The sequence below is a fragment of the Parasteatoda tepidariorum genome, chromosome 8 (assembly GCF_043381705.1).
Source record: "Parasteatoda tepidariorum isolate YZ-2023 chromosome 8, CAS_Ptep_4.0, whole genome shotgun sequence".
Lineage (NCBI taxonomy): Eukaryota > Metazoa > Arthropoda > Arachnida > Araneae > Theridiidae > Parasteatoda > Parasteatoda tepidariorum.
The window spans coordinates 4,382,906-4,400,819 of NC_092211.1; the positions used below are offsets into that span (position 1 = coordinate 4,382,906).

The window sequence follows — 17,914 nt, forward strand, 5'->3', positions numbered from 1 at the left end:
GTCTTTGAATGAACTATAGTTTTTTTTTTTTATTTTCCTTACTTTATGAATATGTAAGAAAAATCCTGACTTTTCCCTGACTTTATGAATATGTTAGCTTCTAGTATAGCGGCTTATAACTGATAACTTTTAAAAAAATTTAATGCACAGTATTGTTATTATGTATTGTTTTATAAAAGCACACATTTAAGAAATTATGATATTTCTCTTTTATACTTCATTTAAATTTGGATTTTACGATTTATTATTTTGTTTAGACATTGTAAAAATATTAATTTCACATCATGTTGTATTTTCATTTAATCCTTAAAAAATGAATACTGCGTTATTTTAAACTTGCTTAATTTTTTTTTCTAAATTAAAAAATTTGTACATTTTAAAATGCATTGAATTTTTGAATGTTTATAATTTAATTTTTCATTTGTATTTTTTTTAGAATGTAAAACTTAATGCTGAGAATGTTTTTTAAAAATCAAATTTATGATAATTATTCTTAAAATTGTACATAATTAAAGTTAAAGAATGAAGTTTATTAAAATCAATCAGATGAAATGGTTTGGTCATATCAATAGATAACCTTGTAAAAAACATCTTTTTATAAGTTAGAATAAAAAAAGACACTGATACGTAGACAATGGGGAAAAGTGTGAGTTAATGTAAAGGAACAAAAAGAAAAATGATAATTATCTTGGGCATGTAATTAAAATCTCCACAACTCAAAGAACTGAAGTCACTGTCCGTCTTCCCTAACTACTTTATCAAAACATGAACACTATATTAAATAAGAATTAATTTAATTATTAGAAGAAAAATCTACTTGAAACTCAAAAAGAATATAAGAAAATACATTATTCGTTGAGAAAAATATAGTTTTCACAATTTCCAATCAGAATCACATCAGAAATATAAAATAACCTTTTAATTGTACCTTCAGGATAACCATTAAAAGCCTTGCGCACTCTTAAGTAGATGATCTTATGAGACTATACACGCTGAATTACATAGTTGAGTGAAAGAAAATGATATATGTATTATTCATTTACTGTTGGGGATTTGTAGATAGCTCAAGAACAATTTACACAAAAATAAAACAGCTAGACTACTTATAAGTCTTTTTCTAGAGCAGAGTTTTAAAGCGTTACTAATATGAAGGAATAAAAAACAGTGTATTTGGAATGATGACGAAATATGTGACCTTTTTATACAATGGATAAAAAGTATAAATCAGGGTGTGTAGCCAAATCTTTCAACAAAAAATATGTACTTTACATTCAAGACTTGTGACACTTTTCCTGATTATATTAGCCATTATAAAATGAAGCCTGCAGCATCAAACATGTAAAATGACGGTCAGCCTAAATGGATTGGGGTTGAATGAATTGTGAAAACGTTGAATAGAACAATGTGAAAAGCACGCTTTTGGTGGCAAAAATCGAAATGGCAAGAAAAAAAAATCTCATTTTCAAAAAGGGAAAATCAATTACTTTTTAAAAACACCCAATGAAAAAAGTACCTTTAAGGGCTTTCAAAAAACCAAAATCGAAAATAAGTACCTTTAAGCTACGCTACGCACCCTGTAAACGAGTACATAATGCTTTTGACACACCCCTTAAATATTGAGTTTTGCCAAAAAATGTTACCCCTTACTCACGGTCTTCTTTCTTTCATTCTCCCCCAGCATAGAAATTTGATTTGCTTCTCTGAGTTCAATACTGGCTATATCTTGGTATGTGATGCTCATAAAATATTTGAAACCTTAATTCAATAAACTATGTCTATCCTAGACGAAATAGGAAGCTTTTTGAAATTTCCTACAACAGTAAAAGTTCAATCATCATTGGCACGACAGCCCTTTGTGAGCTTTCCTCAGCAATTGATTTCCAGTTCTTTACTTTTAGGATGGCAAAATCCTCATCCACACAGTCTTTCCATCTCTTTTTGGGCCTTCCTCTTGGCCTTTTATTGGAGGGGGTTGCATTAAAGACTCCAAATGCTGTTTGCTCTGGGCTCACATGCCCGGCCTATCTCATTCTACTTAGTTTAATGATATCTTCACCATTAAAGATCTTATATATTTCAAAATTATATCTTTTCCTCCAGTTGTCTTTATCGAGTATAGGGCCAAAGATGGTTCGTAGCACCTTTCGAAGGTTGCTAATAACTTCTCTTCCCTTTTTGTTAAAGTCCATGTGTCTGAAGCATAAGTCAAAACTGACTTGATTAATACCTTATAAAGTAAAATCTTCGTCTTTCTTTTTATTAAGTGAGATTTCAATAATGATCTTAAACCATAGAAGCAGCGATTATTTTTTTTTCTTCTGATTTCACAATTAATGGTCATTTTGATAGTTTATTGGTCCTGAGAAATTCGACTTCTTTGAATAGGTTCTCCCTGTAAGCTTTCTTTTCCTCTCTATGTGCACTCCTGTATTCACCAATTGATCCTCTAGTTAATTTTCTGTTAAGCATATTTTTATAAGCTTTATTTTTTCTTTCATTGACCATTCTACACTCTTCATCAAACTCAATATAAAGGCCTATTGAGAGGAATCTGACAAATTTTCAAATCTGGTAACATGCTAAAATTGTGTAATTTAAATTATCAGCTTTTATGTGAAATAAGTTAACTGTTCTATTTTTAGAAATTCTGCCTTGAATAAAATATTGTTGACCACCTATCTTGACATTTTATTTATTCACAGGGCTCCCATGACCTTTAAAAAGGGCCTCTAGAAGTACTTAAAAATATCAAGAATTCATTCTCAAATTTTGCCTTCATCCGGTTTTCTGCATAGAACTTCACATTTGCGCTTAGAAACGGTTGCTTAATGAGGGACCAAAACGTGTTTTCGTTTTAAAAATTTTACATTTTTAACATTTGCTCCGAACACCAAAATAAATAAATATCAGTTCTATATAGAATTGTTAAATTAACCTAATATTCAGTCTTAAATAAAATTGTCTATTTTGTAGCCTTTTTTCAACCACCATTGGCCCTGTATTGTTATTGCACAACAGTCATCATTCTAGAGATCCCAATATTGGTCATATTCCTATAGCAGATTTTGAGCTTAATTGTTGCTTAGGAATTTTCCACAGATAATTTGAGCTGCTATAAGCAGGCACGTGATTCTTCTGATAATTTGCGGAATTCCGCACATCTCAATGCTGTGAATGCACGGCTTTCCGCAAATCAATTTATTTTTAAGACTCAAATTTTCTCTGAGTTCCGCTGATCTAAAATTTAACTTTTGTTATTTACGCAAAATACGTAATCTATTCCGAACTTACCAGCACCCCCTTTTTTGTCTTCCTAAATTCTCATTCATTTGCTATAACAAGTGTACGGTACTACGTCTGATTTGATTTTAACTTTGTATTTTGCCATATTAAATTTTACTTATATATAGATAATATTTAATATATAGATAATTACAATTGCCTATTGAAATTGTTTATTATAATATACAGATATAATGATCTAATAATGAAAAAGTTTAAGACTCATAAAAATTTTGTCATTAATTATTAAATAAACAAAAAAAATATATATATTAAAAATTGATTTTTGCATGAAATTATCTATGAACATGCAATTTTTATAATTGTATAAAAAATGTTTCTATTCACTTTTTGACATACAACAAAATATGCAAAAATTACAATGATGGAGACATGACCGAACAATTGAGACCCTATTTTCCAGATTCTCCATGATTAGAAGGTCAGAAATACGAATCAGAAAGAAAAATAAATAAATAAACGTTTACTTAGATATAGAACTTTTTTCTGATGGATTTCATAAATTAAAATACCAGTTACCTCCTTAAGTGATTAAGATTGATTCTTAACAAGTGAAGATCTGATCACTAAAATTAAAAGTTATCTAGGGAGTTAGTAGGTTTTTTTGTGTGCACTGTATATTACAGTTGTGAGCGCTTAAAGAGATAATATTAAAGATAGATTTTTAAATAAAACACATACTTATCAACAAAATTAACTTTATTAAAACTAAAAGGCATAAGTGACAAAACATGAGATGAATGATAATAGGCACTAACATTGTTGCATAGTTTTTCGTTCGTTCTTTTTTTTTAAAAAGGGTATTTCATCCCTTTAGACAGTTCAGAATTTAAAATTTCTCTTATAAGGTAAAAAAAAAAATTTCCTTTTTTCCAAAGCAAATATAAATCAAACATTTTCAGAATTTTACCATGAATGTTAAAATTTTAACTTGTAATCTACAACCATTACAATATTAAAAGATATTCAATACAGGTATTCTTCAAAAACAAGAAACTAGTAAAAGAAATAGTATCAATACGTTCAGAATAAAAGTTGCATACAAGGAATTGGGCAGTTTAGAAATCTTTTGTTTAGGTGGCATACTAATATTTTTTCTACATGCTAACAGTAAATCAGGATTTTGTTACTTTTTTCACATCACCAAACAATTATTGACAGAGTTTATAGAAATAATGATTGTTAGATAGATAGAAATGCTCAGCTAGAAACAGATGTTAATTAAATAAAAGTTAAATGACTTTTCGATTCGTGTTTTTTAATACATCTTTTTAGATTAGATTTTTATGAGCAGACATTTTAATACTCTTCCATTTTTATGAATGTGAGACCCAAGCTGTGTTATGCAAGTCAACTCGAATAAAAGGCTTTCGAAAATGCTCGTTTTAAATGTACCCACATACAAATACCTTAACAAATAAAATTATAACTGTGCATCATACATACAAAATGCCTTGAAAATGTTTCTAATAATATATATTCTTATTTATATAATGATGAGAGAGATAATAACAAAAACAAGTCATAACTTCTGACCAATTCTTTTATAAAATTAAAGTCAACAGTTTATATATATATCCGTGTTTTAGCACTCAATGATTTGGGCAACCTTAAATCACATAAAGGAAGTTTTTTTTCTTCTTTTTTTTTTAACCTCACTAATGAGTGATCAAAACAATATAAAAATTGTTCTGCCCTTTTCATATTTCAATGAATGAGTTATTTATGCATATAATGAGCAAACAAAAAAAAAAATAAATTTTTTTTTCACTCTTTTTTTTTTAAAAATACATGAATGCAAATAAATTTTTATAAATGCCTTAATTGACTAAAAATATTTGGTTTTTGTAAGGGCTCGATCTGCATGAGTTGGATCAGTTAATTTATTCCAGTCTGTTTGGCCAACGACGAATCCAATAGCCCGAAGTCGATCTTGTTCTTTTCTTTCTTCTAAATCTGCCCATCTCACCTAAACACAAACAGTAACTATATGTACTAACATACAGAATAGCAAAAACAAATTACAATTATCACCTAACATGACAGAATAAAAATCAATATTAAAGAAAGTTGTCCTTAAGGAGCCATTCAAATATTGCAAGAGTATATTTGTAACAATTTTGCAAAATAAGTAAATCACTAACACCCTCCGATGATTACACAAGAAAGTCATATTTCCAGTTTTTGTTCGAACTAATAAAGTTAACAAAAATGGACATAGGATTAAATAGGCATTTACAGGAAATGTTTCAACCTCATGAACATGTAAATAAGAATTCATTAAATTATCTTTATATGCACATAATGACATTTTATTCTATCTTTCTCAAATTTATCTATATTCAATGTGAATGCTAAGCATTGGTAATTAAATTGATGTAAAAAGAAATGTGGGCTAAAAGAATGTACCCAATTAAATAGAAGACTGACAACAAATATTTCTGAGGAAAAGAAACCTTTTTTTACCTTTGGTATTTGTTTGGTCTATTTTTTAAATTTTTTTTGTCTATAAATTCAAAATTGATAAATTTAATTGAGATTGAATTTCAAAACTGGACATAATTTAAAAATGGAGGACAGCTCTAAGTTCATGTTAAAATTGGACACAGCTCATAATGCACCTTATATATATATAAAACACATTTTAGTTTTCAGCTCAAACTTAACAACTAAACAACGAATTATAAGCTTACTTTTCCTTATTTAGTAAAATATTAAGCATAATCACTATGGACAAAGTTTTAAACTCGGCGTTGGGGTGGCTAGATATGTTACATGTGCAACAGGCTAAATGATAAGGTGAGTTTTAAAGCTGAATTCCTTCAACTTAAATTTACTACCACTGTTATAAATTTATAGCATCTGTCGCAACTTTGCAAAAATATATGTTGACTTTTAAAGTCCTTAAAACAAAAACAAATTTAATGATCAATAATGAGTGACCCACCCAAAAAATGGGTATGTAACTAGACAACATATCGTCACCAGAGAAAGCCTGACCGAAAAGCAATTAGCACAGAGATATTAATATTGTTAAGTAGGCACAAGGTGCTCTAGTCGCGCGTGTAGTGACACTACTGGTATTACAATGAGACATTTGGCAAAATATTTACAAGGTTAGACTATTTTAATAAAATATACCAGGCAATTTAGGCAAATGGATGATATCACATTACAAATTTATTTGAAATCATGAGTTTTGTGAGGGTTTAAAACCCAAATTATTAGGTTGAAGCAGCGACACAAAAACCATTAGTTGCCTTGCCTCCAACCAAATACTTTTAGTTGGTAAGTCGTTCATTAAGCCCTTCCAAGCACCCGAGGAACAAAGAATTATGCAGTCTACAGCTTTTCAACTACCCAACTGGCACTGTGCATAATCTAATATGTACAAGCTTTTCTTTTGGAGTATGATTTCAGTAATTCGCTTACGCGTTATAAAATATATAACGAGTCCTCATAATTCGCAGAATCGTCCAACACACCACAAGTGGTGACCCAGATGTTTCTGAACTCTGTAGTTTCAAGTCAACTAGATTCTCAACATATTTTTTTCACCTTGCCAGTTGCTATTGCTTTGTTGAATTTTTAGAGATATCATTTTCTTCTTTAGACATTGGATTACTAATTTTTTTTTACCAGGCATGCCTAATCCGGAAGAGATTTTAAGAGTGGCTAGGAAACTATTTTAGCAGGACAAACGTCTATTACAATTCAGCTCGGACGTCAAAATCAATGAAACAAAGTATGCATTACATGGAGAAAACTCGTCAGTCGGAGAAAGCCAGTCATAGGAGAAAATCAACTTATATCTTGTTACTCTATTTCAGCCTCACAAAAGTTACCATTCATACCTTTTTAGCAATTTATATCTAACTAAATGAATAAATAAAATAGTGAAACTAGTAGAGGGATTAAGAAACACGCAATCCATTAACTCTAATTTTATTTTTATAAAATAAATAAATGGATACTTTAAACTAATAGCTAATAGTGTGTGATGTAAAAAAACTAAAGTAGAAATGACAATTAATTGTAAACTCAATAAGAAAACTCATAAAAAAACTAATAAAACACTTGGATGACTGTAAAATAAGAAAAGAAGTCTCACTTAAAAGGAAGTGATAAAGCAGAACAAATATTAAAATACTTTCAGCTTAAAAAAGAAGATTTAAGGAGATTTCAAGGAAAACACAGATTTTGGAGCAACCACCCGAAACGACATTGTTTGTCTCCATTGTTTTTCTTGATCTTGCAGGTAATGTATAATTTGGATGTTTTGTAAAACCTTTCCACGGGTTTTCTTCAACCGCAGACACATTAGATTCACCCAAAAGTGCATCACAATTAATTTGTTACTTCTTAAGCTGTCCAAACTAAACGTGAAAAAGGAACTATGTTTCAGGATTTAAGAAGCATCCATTTTACAAACTTTTAAAAGGAGTTTAAAAATCAGAAGCTATATCCAATGTCTTAAACATGTAATTGTCCCTTCTTGAAAAAATGCATTTCAAGTTGAGTCCAAATTTAAAAACTCACTTACAATATACTTTACAGGTATTTTAAATAGGAAATTACTTTTAACATATTGCTATCAATAAATTTAAAAATGAATTTGCTTTCAAACCTGAATAAGAAAATCTTTTCTATTTATTGTCTTTTATTTTATTCATTTTTGGACATAATTCATCATGAGTTAATGGAGAGGATTAACAAAAATTAAAAAAAAGAGAAACTTCAAAAATAGATTTTTTTTTTTTTAAACATTATCCACAAGTTTCTGTGTATTCACACTTGAGTTTACACGAAATATATATATATCATTATCAACAATGCCTCGACAGCCCAGGTAGGGCCTTGGCTGTCTCAAGAAGTTCGTCAAAGGTTGGACTGGAAAGTCCAACCTTTTTCCTGCTAGTGTTTTCCAGTTTTCAATTTTTAACACTAAAAGGTTTTTTTCTGGGCTACCTATCCATCTCAAATTCCCGTTAAAGCTTATAAGTCTTCGACCATATTCCATGATGACTTTACTAAAATCAGATGAAAAGTTCTCTGGGTTTGGTACAATTTTCCTTTTTAATTTAACATCTTCATTAAGATATGCAGTTTTTCTTCTTCTTTTGAGTTGCTCTAATTCTAACGTTTAACTTATGTAGGCCAGATGTGTTTTTAACAAAAATTTTCATTCATTTGGGTGTTTTGAAACTATCAAAATTTGAAATTTCCGATCTTTATATTTTTTTTCAAAGACATAATTCCTTCCTTTAAAAAAAAAAATTTATAGCATCATATTGGTAAAGAAATTAATCGAGACATTGTCTCATTGTTCCACATGCTTGAATCTCATTTCCTTTAAGAGCATTTCTTTTCTTTTAGAACACTAACCATTATTTACAGGTGCCAAGTCACTTAGATACTATAAATATACACAGCAACACTATTCATCATACCAGTCATCACATCCAAATGCAAGGCTGATGGAATTTTACGAAGCGACAGGGTTTTTAATTATTTCACTCATTAAAAATGTCCCCCAATTTGTTCAGAATCTCTGCTGTCACAACAATCGGACATCTACAGAAATTGGTTGAGTTTGCAACACTATATGATTTTGTAATATTTGCCATTGATTTTCTAACAGCACAAGTTCTATAGTCTACATTGTATTTAGGAAACATTTTCTTTAGGAGAGGGCACTAGCTTGGGGCAGATGTATGATGTAGCTTGGGGCAGATGTATGACTTCTTTTCTCCAGAAATGAATAAATAGTCAATCTTTCAGTAAGAGCATTTGCAATAGATTTGTGTTTACTTAACTTTAAATACGCAACAAAATCACCATTGAATATGTTGATATTTTTACCCCCAGTCTATGCAGAAAGAAAACAAAAAGTGATTTTCCAAATTTGATAATGTAAGGCAGTATTTCTCAAAGTGTGGTATGTGTACCCCCAGGGGTACGGGAACAGTTTAGCAGGGGTACACGTTCTTATACGAAATATCTTGTAACAAACTAAAACTTCAAAATTTTTTATTTAAAAACAAAGCTAACCATGCAACTTTACTATTACGTATTTTTCTATTGATTACTTTTTGCAGAGTTAACAGTTAATAATTAGTTGCGTCAACAGCCTGTTTTGATTTTTTACTTTTGTGAAATTTTTTTATAGTAAAGAAAAGCATATTTTTAAAAAACTACATTAAGTTTATTTACTAGTGGCACACAGCCGTACGAAAAATTTAGAAAGGGTACACAAAAGCCATAAGTTTGGAAAAAACTGATGTAAGGACACTTTAGACAAAAAGGTTCATATCAGTATGGCCTAACAGATTTTTAAGAGTCGTTTTGCACCTAATAAAAGCTTTGAAAAAGTATTTAAAAAATTTTTTATTCCTCCAAAATTTAAAACTGTCCTGTTTAAAGAGAGTTATTTAAATCCCTCTTTTAGATAACAATTTTTTATATTTTATTCACCTCAAATGTACTATGTTTTCTTTCAAATTTTTAAATCATATCTTATTACATAAAAATCTAGTTTGACAATCAGACTTCTCACCGTTCCAGTTGGACATGCAGATTAAAAATATGAAGACAAGCTTGGTTAAAATTAGTTTTGAGCTATCACCCGCAAACATACAAAAAATACATACTCTTTTCTTTCCTGGCTCACATTCTCTTTGTTCATAATCATCAGGTAATTGTAGATAATCTTCCATCGATGAATGCTTCTTCTTTCCTAGTCGCAAACCATCTAACTGATCTACATAGGACAGATGATTAGACAATAAGTACAAAAGAAAAAAAAAAAACCATAATAGTGAATAATATTTAATGAAAATAGACTGTACAGTTGGCATTATATATATATATATATATACAGTCAGTACTGCCTATATGGTCATTCTATATTGCATTCTTTCTTATTATGCACCTTAATAATTAATTTTTAAACGTTTTTGAAAGTTGAATTATTTGTTTAAAAAATGCATTCTGATTCCAGAATATATTCACGCCAGATTAACTATACTATATATTTGGTTATACTATATATATGGTCATAATATTCTGGACCCATGAGCTGACCATATAACCGATACTGACTGTATAACTTTTGTTCAGATGATTGGATTTGCACGAACTTAATGGTTCCTGGGGGTGACCTCAAACATGCTAATTAGTTTATGCTAACTAGTAATTAAGTTACGAAATCAGGTACTTTCTCTGAATAGACTCATAATTTTTAAACCTATGCATTTTCTGATCCTTGAAATGCTTCTTGCAAACAAAATTTCGAAAAAATTGGGTCGCAATAAAAATTCACATATATGGTGACAGTTTAAAAAAAATGTCAAATTACCACGCCATAGAATAAATAAAAACAACAATAAAGAAACTGAATGAATGACAAGATGGCAAAACATTGTGTTTCACCGTTGCTGAGCAACCAAGAAGAGAATTTTTGGGGCAAGGTAACAGATTTTTTTTATATAAAATAAAATTTGTATCGATTAATAAATTGTTTACGATTATCCAAGATTTTAGAATATCATACCCTCCAACTGCTACGGAATTTCCGTAGTTTCAGAAATCTTCTTTTCAGACGGTAGCAAAATTAATGTCTTAACATTTAAAAAAAATTAATTTTAGCGTAACTTGTTCACTATTACTTATAAAAGTGCAGGCCATATGGCTAGATTCTTAAGTTCTGATAAAAGTTTTATGAGAGATCCTTTTGCTTTAAAAATTTCTACTTGAATTATTTTCAAAATCCTCATAGGTTGGAGGGTATGGAATATGAACGTTGAACTTTTTATTTGACATAATTTATTTTTCTAAAGTTGTTTTAATGACATTTGTATGGACATTTTACAGTAAAATCAAATTTACATAAATTATTATAAATTTATGAAAAGTTATAGGGTTAAATACTTCTACACCTCAGTTCAAGTCCCTTAGGAAAAAGGGAAAAAAAAAAGATCCAGCAAAAAAATTTGATCTAGTGTTAGAAAAAGAACAATTTTTGTGATGATGATTCAATAAATAGCATGGTTCTGGAATCTTTTTAAAATTTTCTATTTTAGAAGCTGTTTAACAAAATAAGGTATACCAAGCCTTTTCCTGATATAACAATATTTTTTTTTAAATTGTGCTAAAGTTGACAAATAATATTCACAACTTTTAAGGAATTTTTTCAATTTCTCGTCATTTTTAATTTCTTAACAAGATTTAATTCTCAGAGAGCTGATAATAATTCTAAGTTTTCTTTCAATAAAAACTTGACAATAATTTAAAAAAGGAATTTTACTTTAAANTTTAAATTGTGCTAAAGTTGACAAATAATATTCACAACTTTTAAGGAATTTTTTCAATTTCTCGTCATTTTTAATTTCTTAACAAGATTTAATTCTCAGAGAGCTGATAATAATTCTAAGTTTTCTTTCAATAAAAACATGACAATAATTTAAAAAGGAATTTTACTTTAAAGGGAAACATTAATTTAAGTACTAAAATAATTTATTAGTATAATAAAGGAAAAATAATATACATAACATCGTAAAGATTAAGATTTCGAGAAATGTTAACATTAATTAAATAGTTGGTAAAATAATCCTGCGAAACACAAGCAGACAGGTAGTTAACAAATTTATTTTAAGATTAAGATGATATATAAGATGTCGAGAAATTTTAAGATGCTTAAAAATGTTGACTATGTATTCGTCTTAATAATTATAAAATATATATATTGAAGAAACTGATAAATATACTATTCCAAATCTATGCATACGTTTGTATATAATTGAAATTGTATCAATTATTAAAAGAACAAACTAAAAAATAAAATTTAAAAAAAAAAAAAGAAAGAAAAAAGCTGATGTATAATCACATTCTATTAGAAATGCGGTGATCGCCACTCTCACCGCCAGCTTGGCAATTTAAGATCTTCAGGTAAAAGCAACCCTGTGATCCTAGTGATATATATTCTGTCCTTCAGAGGAAGAACAGCCACTTACCTTTTCAACTTTTTCACTAGCTAGCTTGGTCGCAGGACGACCCATAATGTTTAATTTAGTTTATGTTATATTGATGTTTCTGTTTATGAAATAAATATGTTTTAAGAGAAACCCGCATTTCGTACTCACTTCAGAAACATGCTTTTATAAAACTCAACACAATTACTTAAATATTTCTTCATTGTTGTCAAATTGTTCTTTCTTTTAAAAAATAATTAATTATAATTTTTCTCGGCTTCTACTAAATAAAAGCAGTTGAAACTTTCAATTTTGCAATCAAAAAATATGTAGATTAATATAGTATAAAAAAATTTATACCTCATAATTCAAAATTTTATCATCCACTATTAAAATTAAATAAATTATAAAAAATTATTTTTTTGCATAAAATTATCTTTGGGCAAATGGATTTTATAAGTCGGTGAAATTTTTTTTTGAATTGCTTAATTAGTTTTAAAATAAGACTAAAAATGCAAAAGTGAAATTAACATTAAAGAGTCTGAACTTTGGATAACTCTCCTGACCAAATTATGGGGACCATATTTCCCAGATTGAAAAGATATTTTAAAGGTTAAAAAACCAAATATATAAAAAAAGTATATTCAGAGAAAGTAAGTTTTTGTGTCTGATTTCGTAACTTAATTAATAGTTAGCACTAATAATGTGCATATTTTAAGTTACCCCCAAGAACCATTAAGATTGACACTTACTACGTTAAAATACAATCATTAGAACGAAAGTTATTCAGGTTAGTGTACATATATATATTTTTTGCTCACTGTACACAAAACGAAAAAAAAAATAAGGAAATATTTTTCAGTGCTCTAAAGAATTAATAAGCTTTGAATGTGTTATAAAAACTACTATATANGATGATATTTCTTTTCTCGTATATATATATAAAATGACAGAAAATTTGTAATTTGTATAGTGCAGAAAACAACTGATTATCATAAAATGTTGGCAGTTGATCAATAATTGTGAAAAAAACCTCAAAGGTTAATCCCAGATCAAAATAGGAAATTATCAATATATTAGTTTTTAAGTCAAAGATACGCAAAAATATGAATTAATTATAGAGGTGATTCAAGATATCTAAATCAGGAAATATTTGATTCATACTTAAATAATAATTGTTTGTTTGAGCCGCTGTGCAACTACAAGTAAAGTTTAAGTTCATATAAACTGGGAAGCATGTGGGACAGCAAAATAGTGCGTTTGCCCACAATTTTTATTCACTTGTTGTATTTCATATTTTGGGTAGCCACAAACTGGCAAGCCAGTGAATGAATTTTATGAATCTTAATTGCACTTAAAATACTAATACACTCAGAGCAATGCTGTTGAAGACAGCAGAGCCAAATGTGCACTAAACTCACACACTCAACCTCCGCTGAAGTTATAATACATTGCATGCCAGTATTAGTTACAGTCTCAATACTTAAAATCAAATATTGAAATATAAGAGTAAGAAAAACTAAAACTTAAAATATTAAGAACAACTGACTTGTTGAGCATCATGCCTAAATGAATCAACAAGTAAGTAAAAAGTTGATTAGTCTCTTTCATGGGGAAAACATTGTTTTGCATGCATTCCATTGCTACCACTATCGATGAATGCAAAACTTTGACTTAATTCTATGATGAACTTTTTGATACGAGTGACGTTAATCTATTTGAACAGAATATTTTATCATATCGAACAGAAAAGTTTGTGAAGAAAATGATCTTTAAATGAAATGTATAAAATTTAAGTGAAATTAATTAACCGTTTTTTAAAAGTAAAAAATGGAAACTGAACCCAACTTAATACTAAGATTCAATGAAATTGCAAAAGTCGATTGAAACAAGATTTATCATCCGAATAAAATTAATATTTAAATGGATTGTTTGTTATATACATTCCTATTTCAGCATTTCTATCGTAATAGCATAATATATTAATCAATATCATAATAAATCAGAGAACATATTTTTTAAAAATAAATCTTATTATAGGTGCTCAGAAGATATTGAAACATAAATATACCAAGTTTTTCTTCAGTAGCTTCTAGTTTCTCCCAGCGGCTCGGAACATGGTCCTAAAAATTAATTTTAAGAACTAAAAAACACTTAAAATAATTTGGACAACATGAATACAAAAATATTCTAGCCATTTACCATTAGGGAGTTTGTATCATTCTCGGCATCAGAGTCATTCTTATTGTCATCTGTTGCACTTAAATCACCTTCTTCTACTTCCATTTCTACCTATAATACCAAAATGAGAGGTGTAAAGAACAATATTTGGCTGAATACCAAAAAACGTCCAATTCGGTTTTAGCGAAATCCGAAATTGCAATGTAACGAATATTTTTCGAATGACCAAATGAATCCTTATAGAAACAATGGATTAAAAGTGTTGATATTACAAAATTCGTAATCCTATTTAATGAAAGTGAAAATAAGCAACAATTCTCATTTTTGCTCGTGATCCAAAACATTTTCCCACTCTTCAAAAGTATAGAATGATCTCAGAATTCAAATATATTTTGCGTTTTTACAATAAAAAGTTTCAGATAGGAAACGGACATGTCAAAAGGACGTTGTTGTTAATTTACGTCGCACTAGAGCTGCACAATGGGCTTATATCTTTTTTTCCCTGGTTTTTTAAATAAAATGTAATCTTTTTCTTTATATAAACTGTCGTTTGTTATTTTTTTACTTATTATTTCCCCCCTTTTTTTCATATGTCTATAATTTTTCTTTGTTTTATTCTTCATGTTGAACTTATCTAATGAGTTCTGTTTACTTGCAGCTTAAGCGCAATAAATGAAACTTATTGTTTTTCTTAACTTTTTTCGTGTTTTCTTGTATTNCCGGTTTGAAATTGTTTACATTCGTGCATCAATTGATTAAATTAGACGTAAAACCTCACTACAACAATATTTTTGGGACCAAATAAATTTATTGTTGTAGAGGGATATATTGTTATATCGAGTGCTTACATACTCTGGGGACACTATAAGATTTTTGTTTAAATTTTAATGTTATATATATATTAACTGTAATTATATATATTATATAAAAAATTAATTTGCAGAGAGTTAATTATTGTTAAATATTAATAACAAATGAAAACTAAAATAAGATCAGAAACATACCTGAAAATCGTTTTTATTGGAAATTATCTGATATTTTTGTTTATTTATTCATTTTTCTGACTGTTAAGTCAACCAACAAGTATGCATTGAGTACAAAGTACGAAATGATTTTCGTTTATGGATAGTGCTACACCCACCCTCTTTGGAAAAAGTTCTCTTTCAGGTGTTAATGTGATGCTTGTGGTCATTTGTGGCCCATAAAATGATCAGCTTTTAACATGAAGTAAATGAAATCAGATAGGAATGTTACATCTGCAGTATCTTCTTTTGACAGAAAAAAATAGAAAAACGGTAAAAGATGATGAAATAAGATTTTTAACTTTATTTGAAAATCTATAATAAATGGAGAAAATAAGGTTAAAATTCGAAAAAAAAAATCGTTTCACAGAGGTTTATTGCTTCAGAGAATATCATAATATTGAGATTAGAATAACATTAATTGATATGAAAAATCGTCGGGACCACGAAACATTATCGTAATAGAGGGAGTTATTGTGGTATCGGATATCGTAGTAGCGAGAGTTCACTGCATATATAAATTAAAGTTGTTAAGTGAAAGAAAATAAATCAAAAAAACCTTCCTTAACACTTAAAATAAAACTTTAATGCTAAAAATGAAATTTTCAAGAAAATTTTAAAGTTAAACATCTCAGCTTTCCAATTGCTGTATTTTCAAGATTCCATCATTGTTTCCATTATTTTGCCCAACCTTTGTATATAAAAATTTATGAGAACTGTAAAAGCCAGATTATCTGGAATTCAACTAAACAGAAAACTCAAGAAAAGAATTTTTTTTATTTTTAATGTTAATACTAACATCCAGTAGATTGTACAAAAGATAAATTTCATGACAATCTATATTATATAAAATGCTAATACGTACGTATGTAACAATAAAACCGATGATATTTCTTTTCTCGCGTTGGCAACAGTTTTCATTTTTAATTGATAGTCTTCGGCGCACAAGAGCACGTAGTGAGCATCATATGTCTAATCTATATTATATAAAACGCTAATACGTTTTAATAAATAGGCTTCGGCGCACAAGAGCATCATATGTCTAATCGGGTGAATTCTCACCGAATTACCAAAAAGATTCTCACAATTACCAAAAAGATTTTAATTATCTTCATCGAAGCCGATGCTTTACATCCGGCGTTCAGTACAATTAAGAAAAATATGCGAACGGTTTGCAATTTCAAATTAATATTGAAATGCACAGGTTTAGAATTTCCTACAGTTAAAAGTTTTTGGAACTTCAGTGTTAAAAAAAGTATACAAATGCTAGACGTTAAGAACGTATCCAATGAGCGAGCAGGGGGCGAAGCCTCCTAGTTGTATCATAATGTACTAAATATTTTACACATAGAGAATTTGATAAACATATAACTTTTTTTCTTTTAAATAAGTAAAACCTTTAAAAAGGAGGGGAAAAAAGGGTTAGGAATTTGAGTGGAAAGGTAAAAATTAATCACTAGAAATCCAATGTTTAGCTGTCAACATGGATGGGAAAAAATCCAGTAGATTGTACAAAAGATAAATTTCATGACAATTGTATCATAATGTACTAAATATTTTACACATAGAGAATTTTAGAGACTTTTATAATCAAAATAGAAAAACTGCAATATTTTCTTTCCATGATTAACATTAAACGAATATGAAAAGTTACGTATTATGTTGAATCATTTTGAATAGTAAAGCAGATTTCATTGATCAAAGATAGTTAAAAGTTTTTTAATTAATTAAAAAAGGTAGTTCTGAAGAAAAATAAACTCATAATTTTAGAACAAAAAGTTTTAAATGATTCTTATAAATGGGGCTTGCTTCATTATGCATTAATAAAACTTATTCAAATATTCAAGCAAGTAATAATCTGTGCAAAAACCCTATACCAATAGGGATTTCTTCAGGAAACTTACTCAATTTTAGAAATTTTTAAAAATGCACAAAAACTCTGAGAATTTTTATTAACCCAGTAGTCCAGGAGAAACTCTCAAAATCCAGCAGTCTCCTGAAAAATGTAGTAGAGTTGGCAGCTATGTATTACTTTATTTCATTACCTTTAGATTTAAAAGTAGAAAAAGAAATGTACAGCATTTCAGAAATACAGAAAGCTTTTCAAACTCCATTGTAAGATTTTTTCTTCTTCTTTTCAATTGACCAAATTATTCAACAAAAAATAAGCACCTTTTAAGCACTTAAAAATATTTTTAATCTACCCCCCCCCAAAAAAAAACATAATTAGGATTCGTGCAGTAATAAATATTATTTTTTCTATCATTTAAAGTTCTTAATTTATAAACATAAAATCAATAAAATTCAAAACATTTTCAAAAACTTTACATAATCATAATAAAATAGCTAGTTTCTGATAAATATTGTAGAGAAAATTGTGAAAATCATGCATTTCTTGTAATTTAGAACAAATAACATGACAAAGAGAAAATAATCTCA

General features: G+C 28.6%; 1 protein-coding gene across 6 annotated transcripts in view; it reads right to left on the reverse strand.

Moving 5' to 3' along the window:
* Nucleotides 1-3,984: 3,984 nt before the first annotated feature.
* The window catches only part of LOC107456112 (YLP motif-containing protein 1), a 132,705-nt gene continuing 118,775 nt past the window's right edge, over nucleotides 3,985-17,914 (reverse strand). For 4 of the 6 annotated variants that reach the window (XM_071184666.1, XM_071184665.1, XM_043054104.2 and 1 more), the window contains 4 exons: nucleotides 14,475-14,564; nucleotides 14,344-14,395; nucleotides 9,954-10,063; nucleotides 3,985-5,272 (listed from right to left, as the gene is read on the reverse strand). In XM_071184666.1, coding sequence (XP_071040767.1) covers nucleotides 5,132-5,272; nucleotides 9,954-10,063; nucleotides 14,344-14,395; nucleotides 14,475-14,564 — 393 coding nt within the window. In that variant the 3' untranslated portion in view covers nucleotides 3,985-5,131. The remainder of the gene's footprint in view (nucleotides 5,273-9,953; nucleotides 10,064-14,343; nucleotides 14,396-14,474; nucleotides 14,565-17,914) is intronic. The other 2 variants (XR_011637579.1, XR_011637578.1) reach the window with 1 other exon arrangement.